Source organism: Chinchilla lanigera, unplaced genomic scaffold, assembly GCF_000276665.1.
Source record: "Chinchilla lanigera isolate Chin_1 unplaced genomic scaffold, ChiLan1.0 scaffold00024, whole genome shotgun sequence".
Classification (NCBI taxonomy): domain Eukaryota; kingdom Metazoa; phylum Chordata; class Mammalia; order Rodentia; family Chinchillidae; genus Chinchilla; species Chinchilla lanigera.
In genome coordinates this window covers 27,016,375-27,035,822 of record NW_004955425.1, presented here as the reverse complement: position 1 = coordinate 27,035,822, position 19,448 = coordinate 27,016,375, and the positions used below count along the sequence as shown (strand labels likewise).

General features: G+C 39.4%; 1 protein-coding gene across 2 annotated transcripts; it reads left to right on the top strand.

Annotated features, from left to right (window-relative positions):
• Window positions 1–107: 107 nt before the first annotated feature.
• Utp15 (UTP15, U3 small nucleolar ribonucleoprotein, homolog (S. cerevisiae)) lies at window positions 108–16,885 on the top strand. 2 transcript variants are annotated; one of them, XM_005386071.2, is made up of 13 exons: window positions 108–251; window positions 2,731–2,883; window positions 4,863–4,955; window positions 5,048–5,232; window positions 6,161–6,339; window positions 7,032–7,157; window positions 8,997–9,132; window positions 10,932–11,016; window positions 11,910–12,059; window positions 12,762–12,863; window positions 13,007–13,140; window positions 13,283–13,341; window positions 13,899–16,885. In XM_005386071.2, the coding sequence occupies exons 2-13, from the start codon at window positions 2,794–2,796 to the stop codon at window positions 14,111–14,113; spliced, it is 1,554 nt and encodes a 517-aa protein (XP_005386128.1). In that variant the 5' UTR covers window positions 108–251; window positions 2,731–2,793; the 3' UTR covers window positions 14,114–16,885. The 2 variants fall into 2 exon arrangements, with proteins under 2 accessions (XP_005386128.1, XP_013370323.1); XM_013514869.1 differs by lacking the exon at window positions 108–251 and adding an exon at window positions 392–576.
• Window positions 16,886–19,448: the final 2,563 nt, after the last annotated feature.

Sequence of the window (19,448 nt, the reverse complement as noted above, 5' to 3'; positions counted from 1 at the left end):
CGCACCCCCAACCCGCCCTTCATGGCGTCTTCCGGGTTGCGTGAGCCTTGAGGGCTTGCGTGTTACTTAATCGCCGGCCTGTGCGAAACGTCATCTCGGCGCGCCATTCTCGCGGCCGTGTGTTCCGGGCCGCTGGCGGTTCCGCGTGATCTTGCTTAGGTGGTTCACACCGGCATGGTGTGGGGGTAGCCGAAGTGCAAGAAGTTGTTCTTGGAGCCAGTGTGCGTCGGCGGACCCGGGGCCACGCGGAGGTACGTGAGGCAGCTACCGCGGGAGGCAGCCCGCCTTTCTCCAGCCGCCGTGGTTGGTGGCGTGCTGCGGCCCCGCTGTAGATGCCTGCGCTCGGCCGTGCGCCGCGCAGGGTCCCTGCAGTGTGTCGTCCATCCAGGTCTCGCTCTGTAGTGCCGCACTCTCTTGTCTACCGTCTTCAGCGCCCGGAGTAATCCGCCGAATTCCATCAGTGCCTTCCTAGCTTCTCAGTTTCCAATGGCCCTCTATTTTCTCCTTTCCAACCCCCGCCTTGGCGCCGCTCACAAACGAGTACTCCAGGGCTCAGAAATGGCACGCTCGTCCCAGGTAGAATTAAAAGTCTTCCTTTTCTGAGCTCTTGGTCTTCTGTACATTCCTCGTGGCTTTAGTAAAGCCGTAGTGCCAGTTAAATCGCTTAAAACCAGTGTCTTAGGCACTGGCCACAGTCAGATGGTTTTCCTCCTCTTCGTTTTTTAACCTCATTTCTTTCCCCCTGCTTTTAGTACTGTGTCACGCCTCCTTTTCCTTCTTTGCACAGGCGGCATTTGATTTGAGCACTTTGTAAAAAATCTCCTAGCTATGAATTGTTCGGTTTAACAGGCAAAAGAAATGATCACCATGCAGGGTGATTATATGCGTTGACAGAAGTATTCGGAGTAAATAGGATCGTAGGAGACAGGATAGAACCTCTGAGGGCTCTTGTAGGACAGTCTCATTCCTGAAAGGAGCCCTTAAACGTTAAGCAGAAAGCAGATAGAGAGAGGGCAGTCGTGGTGAAGAATACAGAGGGTAGAGGCATTGAGGTAAGAGTGAGGATGGTGTGTCAACAGTAAACTTGGTAAGAACAAGAGGCAGAGGCTGGATGTGGTGGCGCATGTCTGTAATCTCTGCACTTGGGAGGCAGAGGCAGGAGCATTGCAGTGAGTTGGAGGCCAGCCTGCGTTACATAGCGAGTTCAAGGCCAACCCGAACTACATAGGGAGACCTTGTTTTAAAAAAAACAAAACAAACAAACAAACGAGGTGGAGCTGGAAGGCTAAGCAGATCCGAGCCGATCTTACCTGACCCATGTGTGGAGCTGGAACTCGATTTCCTGGCTATGTAGGGTTTGGAGCAAAGGCTCATGGTGACCGTTTGGGAGGCGGGTGAGAGAATCAAGGAGATGTTACAGTGTCAGTAGATGGGAGACCTGAATTGGGGCGGTGGAGCCAGGGGTGAGCCTGATTTGGTGACGTGAACAAAGATTTGGGAGGTAGGGTTGGCAGATCTCATGGGCTATCCTGCTGTTAGGAAAGCAGGAAGGACAAGTCCAGGCTGAGTCTAGATTCCTAGCCCGAGCCGGCACTAGCCAAAATGGAGAAGATGGGATATGTGAGGGCTTCTTATCATTGCATCCTTAGTGGGTAGAACTGTGTTCTACACATTGTAGGTGCTTGAACAAATGGAAGGGGTCCCCCGTTTTTAGTCATCGATTGTTGTGTTTTTGTCAAAATAGCCTTTGAGATGTATCACACCTGCTGGGCATGGTGGATCATTGCCTGTAATCTCAGTACTCCGGAGGCTGAAGCAGGAGGATCACAAGTTTAAGGCCAGCCTGGACTTCATAGTGAGATACCCTGTCCCCCCAAAAAAGAAAAAAAAGTCACACTTACTTGTTTTAGTGTTACTGATGACGTATTTTTAGGCTTTCTCAATAGGTAAACAGCAACACCACTGAAGTCATTCACCTGGTAAAATTGGATCTCAGCTGCAGTTGAATAATTCTGGAAAGATGTTTTGCCTTAATGACATATTAAAGTTAAAAGTTTTATCTTTGGTTTTTGTAGTTAGTCTAATTAATTTTTATTCTATTTTGTCACTTTAATGTGGAATTGCTTTATTCTGACTTTCTTTGCTGTTGTTTAAACCTTTCAAAATTAAGCTTCTGTGTCAGAACATTACTTTCCAGTTTCACTTTAAGCTTTTAAATTTTAAGCTGTATAATAGAATTACTTTCTTTTTCTTTCTTCTTGGCATTTTTAGGAAGTCAAGAATGTACACTATATTTTTATACCTGTTAAGTTTGTTTGTCTTTGAGACAGGATCTCGCTGTATAGTCTAGACATTCCTTGAATTCATGGTGATCCTCCTCTCCACCTCCCAAGAACTGGAATAATAGACAAATACCTAGTGTGTTTGTAGTTTTATCTTAATATTTGCTATTGTCAAAAAATTAGCATTGTAAGCCAGTGTGTTTTTCTCTGGTTTGATTGCTGGAAGTGTGAGTTGGATTTATTCTGAAGTGTCCAACCTGGCCAGACTATACACATCATGATAGCCCTTCCTGTTTTGTTTAGATGGTCTCTTTAAAAGAGTTATTGGTCACTAGTCTACAAATTTCCACACAGTCTTCAAAAAGAAAGCAGAGTTAAAAAAAAAAAAATCATACCTATGTGTACAAGTTTATAAATGATTTATCTTTAAAAATATATTCTTTTTCAGATTTATTTTTAATATCAACTCCAAATTATTGACTCTTGGGCATTAGTGCAACTGTATGAAATCATGGCTGGTTATAAGCCTGCAGCTATTCAGACATATCCTGTACTTGGTGAAAAAATCACCCAAGATACTCTGTACTGGAACAACTATAAGGTAAGCATGGGAAGCAAGGATGAAGGAGGGAATATATGCATTTATTTATTTATGCCAGTTTGTCTAGCGTTTGTTATACTTGGAATGTGCTTAACAGAAATATAAACCAAAGCGTGGTGGTGCATGCCTGTAATCCCAGCACTTGGGAGGCTGAGATGGAAGGATTGCCATCAGCTTGAACTGCATTGCGAGACTGTCTCAAAAAAACAAAGAAATATTAAGTAAAAACTGAGCAGCTAATAGTTTAGGCAGACAGCTTTGTTTTCTTGAAATTTTAGGTTTTGGGGGATTTTTTTGACACACGGTCTCACCATGAAGCCCAGGCTGCCTTCAAACTCATGGCGATCCTCCTGAGTGCTGAAATTACAGGTGTGCACCACCATGCCCAACTTCCTTGGAATTTTATATAAAAGTCTGCACTGCTTAATCATTTTAGCCACACAAGTACTTAGCATAGAACGCACAACTAATCAGTGCCAAATGATTTAGATTTTAGAATTTTAATCTCATGTGCAAGAAGATTTCTTTTTCTTTTTTTTTGGTACTAGGAATGGAACTCAGGACCTTGTGCCTGCCAGGCAGGTACTTATGCCACTGAGCTATATGCCCAGCCCCCTTCTTGTTTTTCTTAAAGAAAAAGCGCTATGAAATTTGTTTTGTTTGTACGTTCTCATTGTAATAAGGCTTACAGATGACTTTTTTAAAAACTGAAAGACTAAGCCAGGTATGGTGGTAAGCACCTATAATTTCAGTACTCTGGGAGGCTAAGGCAAGAGGGTTATAAGTTCAAGCTCAGATTGGGCAACTTAGTGACTTAGAAAAACCCTGTCTCAAAAAATTTTTTAAAAAGGGCCAGGGGGACTGGGGATTTAGCTCAGCAGCAAAAGCGCCTGCCTGGCAAGTGCAAGGTCGTGAGTTCGGTTCCCAGTACCGGAGAAAAAGCCAAAAAAAAAAAAAAAGGGCCAGGGATGTCATTGACAAGGTGTGAACTCCCTGAGTTCTATCTCTAGTACCACAAAAACAAAAATAAAAAGGCTAAATGGAAAACTACAAAAAGCGTGAGGTTAGGATGTGTATGGAATAAGAAGTATAAATATTCAGTAAATATATTGAAACAGCTTAGTATTACTCCAATTTAGAAATGCAAATTAAGACAATAAGTCAGGAACTGTTTTCATCCACTGGCACAAATGAAAAGTTTTGGTTGTTATTGCCAGTTGGGGGAGGGAGGTTGGTGCATATTTTTTAGAGGATACTTTGAGATTTATTATGACTTTAAAAATGCTTTTTGGCTTTGTAATCTCGCAGCTTGAAACACACTCAGTGAATATACTCCCAGACGTTTGCCAAAATATTGTGTAAAGATTTTATTGAAGTATTACATGTCGTACAAGAGTTCTCAAAAAACTTGTGTCCATTTATTACGAGTGGGCTAGTCTAGTAACTGGTGTTGCCCTTCTCAGGGGTGTTAAATCTATTGCTAATATGAAAAGTCAGCTAAGATGGGTCACTTAGTGAAAAAATGAAAAGATAGAGCTGCCTGCGTGGTGTGATCCTGCTCATGTTCATTTTTTGGGGTTTTTTTTTTTTCCGGTACCTGGAATCGAACTCGCGACCTTGCGCTTGCCAGGCAGGTGCTGTGCTACTGAGCTAAATCCCACCCCTCATGTTCATTTTAAAACATAGTTAAATGTGTCCTGGTATAGGCATAACTGTTGCGGGTACTGCAGTAAACTCACAGCTGAGGAAGGCATAATGTATGGTTTTTCTAGCCACATGTATATTAACTTTAATGGCAACAGGAATAGGGTGGGTGATGGGACAGGGACCTTTTTTGCTGCTTTTGTATGTCTGTGGAATGTAAACTTAATAAATGTTACTATGAACAAAAAGAAATGAGCTATGAGAAATTATATAATGTTTAAACAGGCCTTCCTGGTTGTATCTTTGTTAATACTCTGCATTCTTTTTCATTTAAGACCCCTGTTCAGATTAAAGAATTTGGCGCAGTGTCAAAAGTAGATTTTTCCCCTCAGCCTCCATATAACTATGCTGTCACCGCTTCTTCAAGAGTAAGTACGATGATAATTTTTTGAAATTTTAATGTATATAATTTACTACTGATCTTGAGCAATTTGATGAAACGCTATTTCTTATCTTACAGATTCACATTTATGGCAGATACTCCCAAGAACCTATCAAAACTTTTTCCCGATTTAAAGACACAGCGTACTGTGCTACTTTCCGACAAGATGGTAGATTGCTTGTGGCTGGTAGTGAAGACGGTGCAGTTCAGCTCTTTGATATAAGTGGGAGGGCTCCCCTCAGGCAGTTTGAAGGTCACACAAAGTAAGAGTTGCTTTTTTATGTGATTCTGTTTTGTTGAAAGGTCTGTCTCTGGTGTTTCAGTAAAATCATGGTAGTTCTGTGAAAATTACATACCAGTTTATATTTTATTTCCTGGTTGTTCCAAGACAACATAATTTAACTTGAGTTTGATGGTTCAGTTCCTGGGGCTCATGAGTTCTCTAGAATGTGTGTAGTATTTTAGGAAATACGTGCTTAGATGGGGAGGTGTTTGTGGCATTCGTTAACTTCCCGGAGGGTCTGTGAGCCAGATGAGTTTGCCAGTCACTGGTGCAGAGGCAGCCTCCCAGCTACTGGTGTGTGTACTCGGGCCAGGGCTATGTTGAGGCTCTCCTATTGAAGTTTTCTTCTTGGACTTGGAGTATTTTGCCCTTTGATAAATTGAATGACTGTCATAATTTTATGCTGTAACTTATTCAGGATTACCAGTGTCCTTATTGAAATATATTGATTTAAAAATCTCAGAAGTACATTTTCTATTCTATACTATCAAAATGTTCTGAATCAGTGAAATACTGAAAACATAATAAAAATTTACCTAACATGTTCTTACTTGGTGACAAGTCTTTTTAGAGTTTCTAAAAGACTTTTTTAAAATTTAAAAAAAAAAATACCTTTGCTCCTATATTTAGAACATTCATTTTCCTTAAGAGCCTAAGAGTTATTAACATAGTGGAAAATACAATTTAAGACTATGCTTAGTGTTTGTACTAACTTAATAGTACAGTGGCATTACATTTTCAAATTGCCTTAGGAGCAAGTACCTACTTTAAAGGTTTTCTTTTATTTTTGTAAATATTTTCTGAAACTGAGCAATTTTTAAAATTTAGGTAAAAAGCATGTTATGTTAGAAGATACAAGAAATTAATTTTTTTCTTGCTTTTTAATATATTGCCACTTGATTTTTCAGAGCAGTTCATACAGTAGATTTTACAGCTGATAAATACCATGTAATCTCTGGGGCTGATGATTATACTGTTAAATTATGGGATATACCAAACTCCAAAGAAATTCTGACATTCAGAGAACATTCTGATTATGTAAGGTGTGGATGTGCTAGCAAACTGAACCCAGATCTCTTTGTAACAGGTTGGTGAATTCTTTCCACTTAATTGCTATGGGATTCTTTTGGGATCAAGAGGTTTGTTTGTTTTTTTGTTTGTTTATTTTTAATAGCACTGGGGTCATAGCTCACATACACAAATAAGGATAGGTTTGTATTTGTGATGCCATTGTTCTTTGTTTTCGTTTTCTTTTGGTGGTTTTAACTGTTCTGTGAATGTGTTTGGAGATAACAGGCTGTCTTGAAAACATAGCAGACTGTCCAGACACAGTGGGTTTAGTACCCTGGCTTTCAGTAAGGCTCTAGCAGCTTGGGCGCTGCAGTGCCTGTAAGTTTTTCCGGGCGCCTGTACAAAGGTTCACACATGACCCTACAGTGACTGTAGTTTTCAGATAGGAATAATTTTAGATGAAAAACAAGTTAGATTCTGTATAGTATTGGCTAGTGCTTCTTCAGTAATAGTAGGGCTGGGGCTGTAACTTAGTAGTAGAACCCTTGCCTACTATATGTGCCAGGCCGAGTATGATCCCCAGGATAGCAACAAACAAACAAACAAACAAATGAAAATTCTTTGTAGCAAAGAAATTGGAAGCACTGTTAAATTCCATCTAAAATTTTTCTTTTTTAAAAATTTGTGTTTGGATATATACACACTTAGGGTTTTTGTTGTTTTAAACAGCCAGATTCATGTACTGTAATACAAAAATTGACTTTTCAGGGTCTTATGATCATACTGTGAAGATGTTTGATGCGCGAACAACTAAGAGTGTTCTCTCTGTTGAGCATGGGCAGCCAGTGGAGAGTGTCCTGCTTTTTCCCTCTGGAGGTCTTCTGGTGTCTTCAGGTAAGTAACTGTTACCAATATTGTTGATCCTGAATCAAATTTTTTGTTGCCAGTTACTATTTATGATTCATCAGTATGCGTTTGAATTACATATCTAAGTTGTTGTGCAAACAGTTGATAGTGGGACAAGCAAATAGTTGTCATTTATTGAGTATATTGAGTACCTGACTGAGCCAGGAGCTTGTGTTTGAAGTTGGGGAGGCTTTTGAAACAAGACCTCTCTGTACTTCAAGCCAGCCTGTGACTTGCTGAGTAGCCCATGTTGGCTTTGAGTTTGTGAACTCCTTTCATCAGCCACCTGCATGCTGGGATTACAGGGCTGTACCACCATGCCCAGTACAGCACCCTGCCATTGTATACATATTACCTCTAATGCCCCAGACAGTTAATTTTCTCCTCATTTTACAACTAAGAGAATAAATCAACATTTCCAATTAGTTCAGAACAAATTGTTAAGTGGCAAGTCTGAAATCTCAGAACTTGAGATCTTACATTATGTGCTTAACCCTGTGCAATTTGACCGCTATACTGTGTACTCTTATTCCTAAGACAGTGATGGCAAACCCTTGAGCTTTCAGTGATACAAACAGGCTGCTGCTGTGCACATGCTGTAGGTTCGCCACCACTCTCCTAAGAAATCTCTAGCTGCCTTTGCAACAGGTTCTTTTAGATCTAGACTTACCTCTTTCTTTGTGACTCTTGAGTATATGTTCTTCCCCAGTAAATAGCTGGTAGTATTAGAGGAGGAGATAATGGGGGGGGGGCTCAGAAAAGAGCTTGATAAATTTTTTATCCAGTTGGAACAAGAGTTTTTTAGTTAATTTTAGCACAATACATTTTCGTAATCATGCACAAATTACTTGGTTTTTCTCATTTGTTAGTAAAGTAAAAATGTGTTGGCATGAGAAGAATGTGTAGGTATTGCATATGCTTGCTAACATATACATGATGGTATGTATAGTCTATAGGCTTGTCCTGTTTTATACTCTTTGCCCAACACCTGTTTGAGTTGATATTGTTAGGTGCATCTGTTTTGCATGCTGTTATTTTGAGAAATGGAAATAAAGCCATGTTGAACAAAGAGAGCAGAAACCTGTATGTTAATCTCTACTGTGCCACTATTTAGTTGTGTGACCTTGGTCAGTGTTTCTAGACCTTGAAAATGAGAAAGGTTGGAGCTTATCCGTGATGGCAGACGGTACTTGCTGGCCAAGGCCGCCACAGGGGTGGGGGAAGACGGTGGTCATGACTCCTTCCCTCTGTTTCCTGGTCAGAGTCCAGGGCCCAGCAGCCTCACTCTTCATCCACCCTGCCCCGTTGTCCTTCGTTCTCTACTGGACTGCTTGATATTTTGTTGAAAGAAGATGCTGAACTTAAAAATTCTTTTAAAATCATTGGATTAAAATATTGTTAAGGAAGGACGTTTTTAATTCTTAGAGTAAAAGTATAGGAAAGTTCACCAGTTTTGTTGGGATTCACAAAATATTTAGGAAACAAGATCTACAGTATTCATTTCCATGTTTATTCAGAATTTCTTTTAAGCAATGATTTTATTAGAATTTCCTTGAAATGTTTTTTCATTACACTTTTTATTTTTGCTAGGCAGTTATTTGCACTTAAAATAAATTATTTAATCATCTGAATAGTTCTGTAAAGTAGGCACTGTTGCTATACTATCAGTCACACAGTAAGTGGTAGAGCCAAGATTCAAACCAGTCGGGCTCTGAAATCCCTCACTTTACCTTTGATCTGTGGCATGTCAGTAAAGAATACTTTTTAGGTCTTTAAAATTCTGAATATATGGGTGGAATATCAAACTAATGTTATTTCTTTTTATAGGAGGTCGTTATGTTAAAGTCTGGGACATGTTAAAAGGAGGACAGTTGCTTGTATCTTTGAAAAATCATCACAAAACTGTGACATGTTTATGTCTGAGCAGCTCTGGACAAAGGTTACTTTCTGGCTCGCTGGATAGGTTAGCATTTTAATTTTCTTTGTTCATTGTCGGTGTTTAGGTGTTTACTGTTTGAGAAAATAAGTTTCTTTAGCAATATTTGGTGATTAAATATTCTGTTGTTTTGAAATTTTTATTTTGCGTATACTCAAGAAAAAATACATACTTATGTATAATATATTCTAGTTTAGAGTCTCTGAAATTTAAAACTTTCATGTGAACATTTCCATATGTTAATAGAGTCGAGATGTTACTATTTTAAATACTTAGTATTCCACTTGTTATGTTCTTTTTTTTGGTTTTCTTTTTTCTGGTATCGGAAATCGAACTCATGACCTCGCACTTGCCAGGCAGGCGCTGTGCCACTGAACTAAATCCCCAGCCCTCCACTTGTTATATTCTAAAGCAGTGCTTCCCACAGAAATATAGTGTGGGCTATATAAGTAATTTTAAGTGTTTTAGTGGCCACATTAAAAAAGGTTTAAAAAAAAGACCAACTAGATAAAATTACTTTTAGTAATATATTTTACTCTGTGCAATATGTAATACAACAATAAAATATGTAATATAGAATATTTCAGTATATAACCATTGTAAAATTATTGAGATACTAGAAGTGAATTAAGCATCTGAAACATAAACTATGATACAGTATTTTATGATTACTACTTCAGTTTTTAAATTAATTAAAATAATTTAGTTGTTCATTTTCCTCTTTTCCTTTTTCCTTTTTTTGTTTTTAAAGGGAGGAAGGGTTTATTCAGCTCACAGTTTGTAGAGGTTTCAGTCTCTAGTCATCTGGCTCCAAAATAGGACTGGCATGGCAGAGGGGCACTGCAGAGGAGAAAAGTCCATGGTACGGAAGGGCAGGCAGCAGTCAGCAAAGTAGCAGCACCAGCAGCAGCAGCAAAACTAGCAAATAGCAGCATAGTTGGTCATTTTCATTAGCCATCTTTCAAGGGTTCAAAAGCCACATGTGTCTAGCACTATGGCGTGGTTGTAGAATCTACTTACTTGTATTCATCAGTTGTTAATCATTTTATTTCCATATTTTCTTTTTGTTTTTTGTCCGCTGTTAGTAAGGGTCTTAGTTTTTATCAGGTATGTTAAAAAGTATAGGGGCTAGGGATTTAGCTTAGCAGCACAGTGCCTGCCTGGCAAGCACAAGGTCGTGCGTTCGATTCCCAGTACCAGAAAAAAAAAAAAGTGTAAATATTTTAAAAGTTAGAAAACATTTAGTCCAAAGGAATGTATTATGTAAATATATACAATTTTCTGAAATAGTGTTTCTGTGCAATTTGGCACTTGGACTTTTTAGATGTCTCCTTAACACATGAAGTATAAACTGGCTCTCTTTATAGTCACTCTTAACCTGGAGTTATTTTTGTCCCCAGGGAAGCTTCACAATACTTGCAGACATTTTTGGCTTTGACAGCTTTGGGGTTGACACTACTGCTGTGCTGGGGTAGAGGCCAGGGAAGCTGCTAAAATGTCCTGCAGTGCACAGAAAAGCCCTGCACAACATAGCAAAGGACCTGCAGCGCTGAGCTTGAGACCTTGTTCTCTTGACTCGCAGTGTACATTCATTGACGCTTTTCTTCCTTCCAAGTTTTATCTTCACATGGCAGTGGTTCCTGGTCTATCCTTTGGTTTTGGTATAAGTGGCTCGTCAAAGTCTTTATTCAAATCTGGTTCTGTAATACAGTTTCCAAGGGGTTTAGTGATAAGGTACTTCATAATATTACATTATTGTTTTTCTTTCCTTTCATGTTAAAAATAGAATCTGCAAATGATTTTTGACAGAATTTTCTTTTTATTAGGAAGGTGAAAGTATATAGCACAACTTCCTACAAAGTAGTCCACAGTTTTGATTATGCAGCTTCAATTTTGAGTCTTGCGCTTTCAGTAAGTACTTTTATTTTATTTTTTTTATTGTCCCTAATTTATTGACAACATTGCAGCACAGCAGAAAGATTCAAACAGCACCACGAGACATTTTGGAATTCATCCTGGCAGTAGGCTATGTGACCTGCAGGTTGGAGAGGCTGCCAGATCCAAAAGCATCAGCATTTCCTTAGTGTCAGTACCTGCTAAGTACTTGTAGTCCTTTCTAAAGTTGCCACCAACCTTGTCTGTTAAGTGAACGTAAAATGGAAGTTTAGGGTTTATCTTTGGATTTAAATTAGCTGTCTGAGTTAAGACGGTTGCTGGAGTGGGACTTGTAGTAACCAACAAATTTAACTCAAGGGTGTTACGTTACTTAGGAAAGGCAGGTTGGCTCTCTGAACACGCCTGTGCGCACGCACACAGATGGACTGAGGAAGGAGTAACAAAATGAAGTCGCTCCCTCATGGACTGTTCTTTCTAGAAGCTGTACTATCATGTTTCACAGGGAGCTACATTTGTGCAGGTGGATATTTAAATATGTTATAGAAATCTGAATTGGGAGAGGAAAAAAATTAATCAAAAAATGTTTTTGGGGGGGACAAGATTATAGAAGATCATGTCATTGTATAGTCCTTTTTAAATAAGAGAATGGAGAAAAAATATTCTGAAACATTCTCAAGATGCCGTTAACTGTGTATCACTACACAGATTTTGCCAGGGGTACTTTTACAAGTATAATAACTTCTGCCAACATAATGGTATCCTAGAGGGAAAAAAAGACTTCACTGTAGCATTTTGTATAGATCATTGTTAAGCAAAGTATATATGAGTGATTGCATGGGTACAACAAAAATGTCATGTTGAAGTAAGTAAGCCGTGGTTAGGAATAGACTTATTTTTCTAATTGCTAGCATGAAGATGAGACGATAGTGGTTGGAATGACCAATGGAATTCTAAGTGTTAAACATCGGAAATCTGAAACAAAGAAGGATTCTCTTCCAAGGAGAAGGAGGCCTGCATACCGAACCTTTATTAAAGGGAAAAATTACATGAAGCAACGGGTGAGTGTTGCTCGTATTTGTTTAAAAGGTGACATTTCTTAGAGTAGCCATTCATCTTTGCACATTACTGAGTAGTACAGTACACATGATATTTAACTTTATTTCTCTTTTTGGTGCTTCAAAATTGGCTCCAGATTGCTAGCGTGAGGCCATTATGGAAGAATAGTGGGGAACAAGGGCCACTTTATTTATTACCCTGAATTATAACATGAAAATACAGTGCTTTACCACATTCACAACAGTCTTTCACACAGTATCTGATTTAATCTTCTAAACAACCCAGCCAGTAAAGTCTGTTCTTGGCATTTGAGAAGATTGAGATACAAAGAAATTTTGAATTATTTAGGATTTCATTCGGGATAGCCTCAGATATTAAGTCTAAGTCTCTGTTTCTCATTCTTGTTTTATTTCTTTTTATGTGAAATCACACTGCATGATGTGTAAAAAGTTTAAATAAGTGAGTTTTGCTCAGTTTTGAGGCAACTGTGTAAATTAAAAATTGTGAAAGAGTAAAAGAACATTAATGTGGCATATTATTCCATTTTGAATTGATCTAGAGTATGGGCATATGAGCATTATCTGTGATGTAGTATAGAGGCACCCTGAGTTTTTAAAGTATCACTCCATTATGAGAAAATTTGTTTTGAATGGAACTTCGTAGATACTGATTTTCCTCCTCTATAAATTTACTTCTCAATACAGGATGACATTTTGATCAACAAACCAACGAGGAAATATCTGGAGTTATATGACAGGGATCTGAAAAATTTTAGGATCTCTAAAGCACTTGATAGAGTCCTTGAGGTGAGTGAAAAGCATTTTTTAAAGAATTGGCTTAGTATTTGGTGTATGCATTGTCGTGACTTGGAACTGGTAATTTCGTGAGAGAGAGTGATACTTTTCTTTATGCTGTTTTCTGCTCCTGTTGACTTTGAAAATTTTTCTAGCCTAGTTGTATAATAAAGACACCAGAAGTTACAGTTTCCATCATAAAGGAGCTAAATCGAAGAGGAGTGCTTGCAAATGCACTTGCAGGTCGGGATGAGAAGGAAATTAGTCGTGTTCTGAATTTTTTGATAAGGTATGTTTTATGTTGGTGAAACCTGTACTTTGCATCTCAAGTCCTTTATCACCCAATGAGAGACATTTTTAGTTTGATCTTTTTGAGAACTGGTAGAACAATGCGTTTGCAAATTTCATTAAACAAAATTTTTATTTTGTAGGAATCTGTCTCAGCCAAGATTTGCACCTGTTTTGATCAATGCTGCTGAAATAATTATTGGTAAGTAATCGTTAAAACTTGAAAAAGCTAACATGCTTGTAGAAGTGGAGGCATCAGGATGAGGGGTGTGGCTCAGTGTTGGAGCATCTGCCTAGCATCCATGGACTCCTGGGTTCAATTCACACTACATCAAAAAGTAGAGGTGTCAGATAACAAAATCAAATTGGAAATTAAGTATTAAAGTTTCTTTCAGTCAATTCTGCAATGAAGATTTTCATAAAGAAAGCAGTAAAATCAGGGCAGTTTACAGTGGAGTAAAATGCTTACAGTGGCCTAACTTTAATCAGTAGCATTAGCATCATAAAATTTAAATTTTCCCATTAATATCTGTATAACCAAGAATAGTTTTTAATAGAAAAATGAAACTAAGATCTTCTATTTTTAGTTTTTCTTCTTTTTGAAATGCATTTATTTGGGAGAATTGTTATGTTTTCTATTAATCATTAAATAAGTATAGATTTTGAATCTCTTTATATTTAACACTTTTGTACTTTTTCTAACTGTTGTTTTTCACTTATTACATAGATTGCTAGCTGTCATATTTTCTCTCTTTTTAGACATATATCTGCCTGTGATTGGTCAGTCACCTGTAGTGGATAAAAAGTTTTTAGTACTTCAAGGACTTGTAGAAAAAGAGATTGATTACCAAAGGGAACTCCTAGAAACCTTGGGGATGATGGACATGCTTTTTGCTACCATGACAAGGAAAGAAAGCACTTCTGTGTTGGAACCTAGATCTGCTGAATTTCTAGAGAAGAAGATGGAATCATAGTACCTGCTCAGTAAGACAAAAAGAACTCCTAGTTTAGAATAGATTTGACTACTAATTATTGGAAAGAGACTCTCTTGGACACATTTAAAAGGACTGTCACAGAAGCGATTTTATAGAAGAGACTGGGATGACTGTGACTGGAAACTAAGTACCTGTGTTAAAACACGGCTTTCCGTGTAGTGGAATTATGGTGTGCCGTCCTCAGCTGGAAGGTGGTATTTATCTTGGTTCCAGTGTCTACCTACCTTGGATGAGTTAATGTTGATTTAGTCCAGCACAGTTCTCTGTCAGCAGCTGGGTAGGCATTCGAGTGGGGGTTCAGGTAGGGAGCCTCTGGACAGGGTTCCAACTGGGAGTCCTGCCAGAGCAACCCCTGTGTGGGGGTTTTGTTTGTTTTGTTATTTCTAGCATAGAAAACAGCAAAAACATGACAACAGGAAGAAGACTTTTTCGGTCAGTGCACTTGGGATTCCCAGGCTCCTGCTTCACTGGTCTCCATCCTCGATGGCATTGCTGATTTGGACCTGTGCTCTCCTTCAGCTGGTGCGGGACTGTATTCCCAGTGTGTAGCTCATCAGCTGCTCAGCTCCGAGTCACTGAGGCTGGATGATATCTAGGATATAAAGCAGATTGGGGGCTGGGGATTTAGCTCAGTGGCACAGTGCCTGCCTGGCAAGTGCAAGGTCGTGAGTTCAATTCCTGGTACTGGGGAAAAAAAAAAAAAAAAAAAAAAAAATTGTTAAACCAGATTGGATGCCTGTGAATTGTGCTTTCCCCTCCAGGTTTTCCTTTCCGTTTCCTTAATGTTGACCTCCTCCTTATTGGCACGGTCGACAGATAGACCCAATTGGACCACTGTCTTCCCTTGCTTTCCGTATGCTGCCTTTTTACCAAGTTTTCCCCATCCTTCAGGTCGGTGATTGAGACAGATTTGTCATTTCTCCTCTACTACGTACCTTTTCAGCCCAATGCACGTGTATTTGGAGTTCATAGCTACCTAATCATCCAAAAAACTGTTTTCTTTGATCTGTATGTAGATTTTTTTCTTTGGTTCTTCATAATTATCTTGTTCAGAACCTCAAACCAGAACAGCTTGCTTTGAAGTTGTGTTTTTGCAAGTTCGATGTGAACCATGTGTTTTATAAAGGTTCTTATTTTTATCTTGGCTTTCTGTGATGTATCACTTCCTCATGGCCTGTCAGTGGCTGCTGACTCCTCGCGCACTGATTCACAGTTGCTCTTTCACCTTCGCCATCCTCATCTCACTCAGCAGTGTGGGCATTGCTGCTACAGTGTGTCCAGAAGAATCCTGAGAGGAAGAATATTATAGTGGAAATCTCCTTGCCTACTTTCAGTTCTATAAATTCCGATTTTCTTGCAGCAGAAAGAAGTGAGATGTGTGTTCTAATAAGAACATGTGGTCATGAGTGTGGATAGTTTCCCTCTGAATTGATAAAAGCAGTCATGCTGCACAGCAGCTTGTAAGTAGCCAGGAGTGCCTCCCTCAGTGAGATTGGTCAGGTCAGATGCTGTATTTGGGAGTTGAGAAGAGTTAATTTATTTTAAATGTTTTTACTTAAGAACTTTTTAAAAAAAGAATTAACTTTGTAATTATGCTTATAATTTGTATACTAGTAAAAAATGAGAAGTTGAAATTTTAGCTAAAATTGTAGCTACTATGAGTTGGGTAATGTCAGAGTTTCTCCTCCATTACAGCAGACCCTTGAGTTACGACTGGCCTGCGCTATGAATAGCTTGGGTTATGACAGGAATTTTATTTGTAACTTATGACCAAATCTTGAATTACGACCCAAATGCTGGCCACTTGTGCTTCTGGATGGTCTCAGATACAGATTTAACCCTTAAGGCGCTCTGGAAGGAACATTACAGCACCCTTTCCTGTATGGGCTTAGTTGAGAAACCCTGGGCCAGTGTCTCTGTAAGGACACTGAGATCCGCCTGTACACAGGAGAGAGACTCTGAAGGCTGTAGAGGAGCCTGAGCCTTCAATTGACAACCTGAGTTCCAACCAGCCCCGGGGAACGCAGTGAGTTCCTAAGTCAAGGGTCCACTGTATTTCATGTGATTTTCACCACAGCCTCCTAAGGTTGGAGTAATTCTTACTTAACATTGAAGTAATTAAAGCAGTTAAATTTGCCCTGGAAGCCCCAAACTGGGGTTCCTGGTTCCAGCATTGGTCCAGTCTCCTGGGACCTGAAGTGCTCATTTCTTTTAATGAAATCTCATCAGGATCTGCAGTTCTTAAATAGGTAGTGATTATAACTTTTTTGAAAGATTAGGAGACAGTTCCTATAGTTAGTATCTTTGTGTTCAGGAGTAATTTTTATACTCCTTGAGACTAGTATTTGTTATTTGAAGGACCTTAACATATTTGATATAGTACAATATCAATTATGTAACATTGGCCTTAAGATTCTAATTCCTAGTAGAGTTTTAGACTTGTGATTTTCAGTTGGAAAGTATTTTATAATGTTATTAAATGTGCAGAAAATATTTTGGAGAACTTCGAAGTCATTATACTTTTGATGTATTATGTTGATAAGAGTTAAGCACCTGGGAAAGTTTTGTGTTGGGTCAGGCATTCGAAGTGCTGTTTAAAAGAATCAGATTTTGTAAATGTAAATGCTATTAAATTTTTTAAAGGAATTTGAATTGTACATGAGACCTTTGGAAGCAATTTAGTTTGTTCAACATTTACATTGAATACCAGCAGACATTAATTAAAGGCTCCCTTGGAAGTGTTTATTAAAATGTAGTTCTTTTCTAAGTTATACTTAAAAACTTCAGGAAAGGTTTAAAATGCTTAACTTTTGGAGTGAGCTATAAATAGTCTTATGTATGAACCCAGTAGCTTCTTGAACCTTAGAAGACATTGCTGGTAAGTAGATGTCTGTATGCCTGTTCCCTTGGCCATAGTTAACTAAACCAGGCCGAGGGTGAGACATCTGACTCAGGTTTTCTCTAAGCAGGGATTTGTAATTGCGATTTATAATGGAATTCCTTATCAGGGAAAGTAGAGAAGAATGAAAGCTACATGCAGAGAAAACACAAAGATCATTCTGCCTCAGCAAATCAGACTAAAGGAGACTGAAAGCATTTTACTTCTTGTTGACTATTTCCCTAATCCTGCATGGACTTCTCTCTGCCCTTCAGGGGTCCGTAGTATTCTTTGGAATCCTCTAATAAATTGTTCCTGTGTAAGTGAATGGGAGTTTCTCCTACTTACAACCAAATAGCAGAAAATACTTCATCCTGGTATTACTGAGACACACACATTTGAATCCAGAGAAATGAGGTTCTAGCATTGAGCACAATAGAGAGTAAGACCTGCTTTCTTGGAACTGATACTCTAATAACTACTAAGGAGATGTTTAGTAACCAAAATATGTAATAGGTCAGATGATGCTGAATTATGTGAATCAAGTGGTGGGGAAGCGTGGCGAGTTGGGAAATGTTAAGGATGGTAGGTGGGTTGTAGTTTTTAAAAGGATAGGTTGGGAAGACCTCAGAAGGTACTTAAAGGAGCCAAGCCTTTTCATCTTGAGCTGCGTGCAGATGCATGCTGGCCAGTATAGCAAGCCTGGCACAGGGGAATGGAGTGTAGTGAGATAAAAAGAATCAAAGAATGGGGAAAAACTGGAAAGATTGTAAATAGACTTCAGGGAGGGGGTTCTGTAAATGGGAGCAGAAAAACTGGGTAACGTAGAGGGATGGAGTTGGGTTTAATGAGGTGTAATTGGAATGCTATAAAACATTGAAAGTGTCCCATTTGATGTTTTGAGGTATATACCCATGCAACAGGTCTGACACTAGTCGAAAGTTTCCTCCTGCCTCTTGGCAATCCTTCCCTTCACTTCAGGCAATTATTGATATGCTTTCGTCATAGATTGGTAGTTTCACCTGCATTTCCTGGGATTTTATTCAAATAGAACAGAAGGTAGGTTTTGTAGGAGACTGGCTGCTTAGCATACTTGTTTTTAAGATTCATTTTATTTGAGGTTTAATTTGGAACCCACAGACTGTGCCACTAGGGGTAATCCTGCAGAGGGAAAAGTGATGACGTAGGCCAGCGGGGTCAATTCCTGGAGCATTATCCCTGGCAGAGGGGATGGGGCCAAGGGCCTGACTGGAAAAAGTGGCTTAAATAGGGGAGTAGCTGGACACAGTTCAGAGGAAAGGCAGAATGTGCAGGCACAAAGGCAGTTGGAGTTTGTGGAAGTTCTTTACAAAGCTGGAAAAAAGTAACCAACTAAAGGTCAAAAGAAGAGGTGGAGGTTTGGAGATGTGAGGCGAGGACGGGAGGTAGGAAATATAGCAAAGTCAAGTGTCAGATTTTGGAGCCATTTGCCTTTATTTGAATCCTGCCTTGACCACTTAATAACTGTGATTTGGGGGAAGTTATTGTACCGTTTTATACGTCAGGGTAGTTGTGAGAATTAGGTTAATAGCTGTAAAAGTACGTGGAATATTCCTCTTTACAGCTTCTATGATGATTGGACAAGCTAACGGGCCTAGAAAAGGAAACACGAGTACCAGTAACATCGAGGGCCCATGTTGCTTAGTGGCATGCAAGGCCATTCAGCAGGATTGTCTGTTTTTCTCTGTTCAGCCCTGAAGATGCAGCGCTGAAATAGGCTGAGATAATTTAACTGCTGCTGAGGTTTTTCGTGGGTGAATGCAAAATAATTGAGGAAGGGACAAATGTGGTGCTTGGAGTCATGTGAGTGGGTATAATGGTGGACCATGGAGTCTGTTGTCTAAGTATGGAAACGAGGTCCAAGGGAAAGCGAGGTCCAAGGGAATCAACAGTAATATCAGCTGGGCCAGTGAATTGTTAGTCAGTGTAGGGTTCAAGAGTTGCGATTTGCATGCTAGAGGTAGTGAGCTAGAGACATGAAAGCTGTTGGTGAGAAAACTGACTGTTAAGGCAGCAGAGCTGTTTGAGGTAGTGCCCGGCAGCCAGGAGCTGGGACGGGTGGGAAATGATGGGCAGTGAGGTTCCTGTAGCCTTGCGGTGAGATGGGTAGGCATACAGTCAGATGGCGTGAGATTCAACAGTGAGGCTTTCTCAGGATGGAGGGAAAGTGGTTTGAAAACAACATCAAGGAACGCTCACTCTTCGTTAGGGCAGTTGTACAAAGTTGTACAAAGTTGTACAGCATTAGCATTAGAACCGGGACAGCATTAGCATTAGAACCGCAGAGAAAGCAGCATCCTCAGCAGAGAAGCAAGTTTTAGGTAGGGATTTCAGAATGTTAACGAGATTGAGGCTACACAGGACATTATTGATGGCTAAGCCTGAGACCCAGAGGGC